This window comes from Myotis lucifugus, unplaced genomic scaffold (genome assembly GCF_000147115.1).
Source record: "Myotis lucifugus unplaced genomic scaffold, Myoluc2.0 scaffold_239, whole genome shotgun sequence".
Taxonomy (NCBI): Eukaryota; Metazoa; Chordata; class Mammalia; order Chiroptera; family Vespertilionidae; genus Myotis; species Myotis lucifugus.
In genome coordinates this window covers 532,099-537,694 of record NW_005871287.1, presented here as the reverse complement: position 1 = coordinate 537,694, position 5,596 = coordinate 532,099, and the positions used below count along the sequence as shown (strand labels likewise).

The 5,596-nt window shown below is 58.3% G+C and overlaps 1 protein-coding gene across 1 annotated transcript; it reads left to right on the top strand.

Moving 5' to 3' along the window:
• Positions 1-3,192: 3,192 nt before the first annotated feature.
• On the top strand, positions 3,193-5,506 carry CSDC2 (cold shock domain containing C2). The gene is made up of 3 exons (XM_023762276.1): positions 3,193-3,473; positions 4,274-4,396; positions 4,863-5,506. The coding sequence occupies exons 1-3, from the start codon at positions 3,298-3,300 to the stop codon at positions 5,023-5,025; spliced, it is 462 nt and encodes a 153-aa protein (XP_023618044.1). The 5' UTR covers positions 3,193-3,297; the 3' UTR covers positions 5,026-5,506.
• Positions 5,507-5,596: the final 90 nt, after the last annotated feature.

The window sequence follows — 5,596 nt, the reverse complement described above, 5'->3', positions numbered from 1 at the left end:
AACTCACATGCCCTGTAACTCGCCGGCTTCATTAGGGCGGACAAGCACATGGTTTGGGTATATTCACAGTCGTGTGACATCACCACAGTCCATTTTAGGACATTTCCATCACCCCAACAAGCAGCTCCGTACCGTTAGCCGTCACTCCCACGCGGCCCTCCCCAGCCCCTGGCAGACACTCCCCTGCTCTCTGTCTCCGGAACCGCCTGAGCTGGACAGTTCTCATGGATGGAGCCCTGTGCTGTGCGGTCTCTTGTGTCTGGCTTCTCCCACCAGCACAGTGACTCCGGGTCCATCTGTGATGCGTGTGTGTCGGCACCTCATCCTTCTTCTGGCGGAATCACATTCTATGTGGCTGCACTACGTTTCGCCCATCCGTTCACCAGTTGGTGGATCTTTGGGTTGTTTCCACTTTCTGGCTGTTAGGAAGAATGCTGCCGTGAACATTCGGGCACAGGTTTTCGTGTGATGGCTTCTCTTCTGGAAGCTTCCGTTTTCTTCTCGCTAAAATGGGGATAACAATGCCAAACCGGGCCCACTCCCGCCTCCTGGAGTGAGCTCAGCTTGAGGGACCGTGAGCAGGGAGTCTCACCCCACCCCCCGCGATGGCAGAACCAGCTCATTATCTTGACCCAGAAACACCCCGCTTGCTGTGTGACCTTGAACAGCCGCCAGAGGCCTGCTCCAGGGATGGGGGTTGAATGAGTGACTCCTCGCTCTTCCCGTCCTGCCAGGCAGTGTTTTGGGGGCTTCCTGGTCTCTGGACCCCTAAGAAGCCTTTCCCTGGCCAGTGGTTAGAGCGTCACCCACACACCTGAGAGTGGTGGGTTCGATTTCCAGTCAAGGGTACAGACCTGGGTTGCAGGTTTGATCCCAGCCCCGGTTGGAGCTCATGTGGGAGGCAATTAATCAATATGTCTCCCTCACGTCAATGTTTCTCTCTCCTTCCCTCCCTTCCATTCTTTCTCTCAAAAAAAAAAAAAATCAATGGAAAAATATCCTTGGGTGAGATTAACAAAACAGAACAAGCAAACAAACAAAAAAAGAAGCCTTAAACCGGCTAACGGTACGGAGCTGCTTGTTGGGGTGATGGAAATGTCCTAAAATGGACTGTGGTGATGTCACACGACTGTGAATATACCCAAACCATGTGCTTGTCCGCCTTAATGAAGCCGGCGAGTTACAGGGCATGTGAGTTACAGCTCAACAAAGCTGTTGCCCAAAAGGAAGACGGGCAGGCAGCTAAGATCCCCATGGTGGCCGCCAGGAGGGCAGGAGATGCCAGGCTCTGCAGAACACTCCTGGGGGTCCCCACTTCACCTGGGCGAGGTGGCAGGTGGTTTAAGGTGGTTCTCAACCTTCCTAATGCCGCGACCCTTTAATACAGTTCCTCATGGTGTGGTGACCCCCAACCATAAAATTATTTTCGTTGCTACTTCAAAACTGTAATGTTGCTACTGTTATGAATCGTAATGTGAATATCTGATATGCAGGATGTATTTTCATTGTTACAAATTGAACATAATTAAAGCATAGTGATTAATCACAAAAACAATACGTAATTATATATGTGTTTTCTGATGGTCTTAGGCGACCCCTGTGAAAGGGTCGTTTGACCCCCAAAGGGTCGCGACCCACAGGTTGAGAACCACTGCCTTAAACCCTTCCCCGGAAACTGGCAGGGAGGGGAGGAAGGAAGGAGAGAGCGGACGAGCAGAGCGGGCGGGGCGGTGCAATATGCAGGTTAACACCAAGCTGGGGGCGGGGCAATATGGAGACCAGAAACAGACTTGCAGCTCAGGGTTCACCTCTGACCCCGGGCATCTGGGTGAGGGGTGGGGGCGTGAAGGAAGGGGATGAGGACTCCGGGATGATCTCTATATCCCAGGCTTAGCCAAGCCCCCCCATAGCCTGTGAGGGGTGAGGCTGGGTTATCAGTTCCATTGTACAGATCAGGAAGCCGAGGCCAGTGCAAGTGCTACCCAAGGTCAGTAGCTGATACCGAGCTGAGCTGGAGCTCTTCCATCCAGGCACCCCCGGCCCCATGTGCCAGCGCCTGACCCAGCTCCGTCAACAGCCTGGCTCGGTGCACGGTGCTTTTCTGCCCAGGGTTCCACGGCAGCGCCTCTTGGGGTCCAATATTTCCCAACCCTGGCGGGAGGGTGGGCAGGTAGGCGTGTGGGTAGGGAAACTGTGTTCTCTTCCTCAGTAGAGGAAACTACAGGATGAATTATTTCAAGGTCATCTAGACACAGCTATTGGTGTGGGAACTTCTATTGATTAGCATTGGTAGTAGCAATTTACTGGCTATCTACAAGTGCCAGATGTTGTCACATACACTACACCATTGAGTCCTCAGCAACCCTGCGTGGTAAGTTCTGTCTCATTTTAGAGAGGAAGAAACGGGGCTCAGGAAAAAGCTCCACCTTCCCAAGAGCTCACCATGCCCTTGAACTGTCCTACGTGTGTAGCAGTCATGTGATCCTTACAGCAAACTCTCTATAAAGTAGTAACCAACACTATCCCCACTGTACAGAGTAGGAAACGGAGCCGAAAGTGAGGAGTGTTGACCAAGGCCTCCCAGCCCATAGGTAGAGAAGCCAAGATTCAAGCCCAGAGCCCACACACCACCCACCCTATTGGAACTGAGGTCACCACGTTACAAACGACAGAGCTGAGATCCAAACCCGGATCTGGGCATTTGAAACTGCTGATGCTTGTGCCAAACCGGGTTCCTGACCATCATTGGCCACTGTCCCACCCCACCTCCCAGACCCCTGGGGTTAGAGAACTGAACTTGAAGCTGGAAGGACTACGAGGTTCGTCTTCCTCACGGGCAGGGAGAGAGGAAGCAAGGTGTCCAAGGTCTCTTGAAAGGACACTAACCCCCTTCATGGGGGCCTCACCCTCCTACCGCCCGAAGGCTCCGTCTCTAAATGCCGTCACCCTGGGGGTTGGACTTCAACACACGAATTTTCAGGGAATAGTTTAGCCCATAGCAAGGTTGTAGGAGTGTTTTGTCGTTTTGGTGAGAACAGAGTCGGAGAAGAGCCGTGAGTGCCCTGAAGCCACTCTGAGACGGGCAGGCAGGCCCAGCCATCCAGACTTGTGCTCCGTGCCCGGCAGCTGCCCGCTGGGAGCACACTCACCTCTACCTCTCTCTTCCCCTTCCAGACGGAGCCTGTGGCTGGTGAGGCTGCCGAGCAGGGCCAGGCCGGGCCCTGCCCACAAGGACGCCGAAGCCCTTCACCGGCCCCCGGGCCCAGGAGCCCACCAGGCTCTCCTGCCGGCCCCACCATGACCTCGGAGCCCACGCCGCCCCCGGTCGTGCCCCCACTCCACTCCCCCAAGTCCCCAGTCTGGCCCACCTTCCCCTTCCAACGGGAGGGCAGCAGGGTCTGGGAGCGGGGCGGCGTCTCAGCTCGGGACCTGCCCAGTCCCCTGCCCACCAAACGGACCAGGACGTATTCGGCGTGAGTACCTGCCCCTCACCCAGGCTTCTGTCCCCTCCTTCTCCAGCCCGTTGTTCTTTCCCAAGGACAGGAGAGCTGTGTATGAACTTTCCAGTAACTGCTAGTGTTTGTTCATTCATTCATTCATTCATTCACTCACTCATTCCACAAAGATTTACTGGGCTCCTGACCAGGGGATCCAGTGATGAATTGGATCCCACAAGCAGCATACAGTGCAAAGGGAACTGGTCCACCATTCACTCCCGCCAGCAGGGTTGGGAGTGAGGACCGGCATTAGGCATTAGGGAAGGTGACGTCTTAGCTGAGTTTGGAAGATATATCAGGTGAAGGATGAAACAGCCTGGGCAAAAATGGAGGCATAGGGTTGGCCTTGGGGAGGGGTGGGCCTTTGGGGACAGTTCCTGGCTGGGGTGCAGGAGGGAGGGGCTTTGTGGGACCCTCGGGGAGACTGCCTTGGCTTGGCTGAAGGAGGAGCGTTTTGATGGCAAGTGCTGAGTGGCTCCTGTGTCCGCCCAAGGCTCCGCACAGAGCAGATGTTTAACGAACGAAGAAGGGGTGAGTGAGAAACGAGTGGATGGGATGCCATTGCTTCAGGAGAGAGTGAGGAGTGAGGGCGCTGTGCAGGGGGGGCACTGGCTGTGTGCCCGGGGGAGCCAGTTCCCCTCTCAGCCTCAGTCTCCTTTTCTCTCAATGGGATGATGAAAGGACTGAATTAACTGTGTGTGGCTCTGGCCTGGGGAGGCTGAGGGGGTCCGGGGGACCCCTAGGCCACAGCTCCAATCCCCCGACCCTATCCTTAGGACAGCCCGCGCCTCGGCCGGCCCCGTGTTCAAGGGCGTCTGCAAGCAGTTCTCGCGCTCACAAGGCCACGGCTTCATCACCCCCGAGAACGGGTCAGAGGACATCTTCGTGCACGTGTCTGAGTGAGTCCTGCCCCCCAGCCCATCTCCCTGAGGCCCTCCCGTCGCCCTGTTCTTGGCTTCGGTGTCCCAGCAGGGCCTCAAGAAGGGCCTCCCCAAGTCTCCCCTCCCTGGCTGAGGCCTGCTCCTGGCCTCCTCCTCCTCCCATCGGGGCTGGGCCAGGTGGGGAGGGGCCCTCTGGGAGCCGCTGGATGAGCCACCGGAAGGCCTGCAGCAGGTAGGCTGGGAGGGGAGGTGGGGCTAGGCCCGTGTCCCAGCCCTAATGCCAGGCATGGCCCGGGGAGGACACAGGTGCTCTAAAGCCTCCCATCTCAATCCCCCGACAACACAGAGGAGGGGGTTGTTTGTTTCCCATGTTGCAGACTAGGGGGCGGAGATGCTGAGGGAGGCTAGGCCGTCCTCAGGCCAGGCTGCAGGGGTGCCAGGGAGTGGGGCCTGCCGTTGGCTGACGCCCCTTTTCTGCCTCCAGCATCGAGGGGGACTACGTCCCTGTGGAGGGTGACGAGGTGACCTACAAGATGTGCCCCATCCCACCCAAGAACCAGAAGTTCCAGGCCGTGGAGGTGGTGCTCACCCAGCTGGCCCCACACACTCCCCACGAGACGTGGTCCGGGCAGGTCGTGGGCTCCTAGGCTGGGCGGGGAGCCCCCCAGGGTGGACAGGTGGGCAGGCTCCATGCCCCACGGCACGGGTTGACTCGGCCCCCCAGGCGGCCTCAGTGTGCGCGTCTGTCTGTCTGTCTGTCTGTCTTGCACGTGTGCTTCCATCCAGCCCCGTGACCTGTGACTGTTGTGTGAGCTGGACCGCGGGGGAGGCCACTGCCCCGCCCGCTCTGCTCATCCACTCTCTCCTTCCCCCCCTCCCTGCCACATCGGCACAGGCCCTCTCGCCCCTGCCCGCCTGTCCTGTGTCCACTGAACCTCCAGAGCCTGCATCAGGCCTGGGGCTGGGAGTCAGGGGCACCCCGGGCCCTGCCGGGACGAGTTTCTCCCCAGCCTGGGCCTCTGGCCCTGGCCCGGCCGGACTCTGCTTGTTACTCAACCCACCCCTGCGCCCGGGGCTCCATTGGTGGCCGGGACCCGCCCTCAGAGCCAGGCCAGTGAGCACTTTGGGGGCCTCCAGCCTCTGGCAGGGAAAGGGGCGAAAGGTGGAGGCAGCAGGCCCTCCTCTGCCGTGTCCGGCCAGCCTGCCTTCTCCCGGATC

What these genes read in the sequence shown, in the direction of transcription:
- CSDC2 (XM_023762276.1), top strand. Translation starts at nt 3,298, where the DNA reads ATGACCTCGGAGCCCACGCCGCCCCCGGTCGTGCCCCCACTCCACTCC. An exon ending in CGGACCAGGACGTATTCGGC is followed by an intron (nt 3,474 to 4,273) that starts GTGAGTACCTGC and finishes CCCTATCCTTAG; the next exon opens with GACAGCCCGCGCCTCGGCCG. An exon ending in ATCTTCGTGCACGTGTCTGA is followed by an intron (nt 4,397 to 4,862) that starts GTGAGTCCTGCC and finishes TTCTGCCTCCAG; the next exon opens with CATCGAGGGGGACTACGTCC.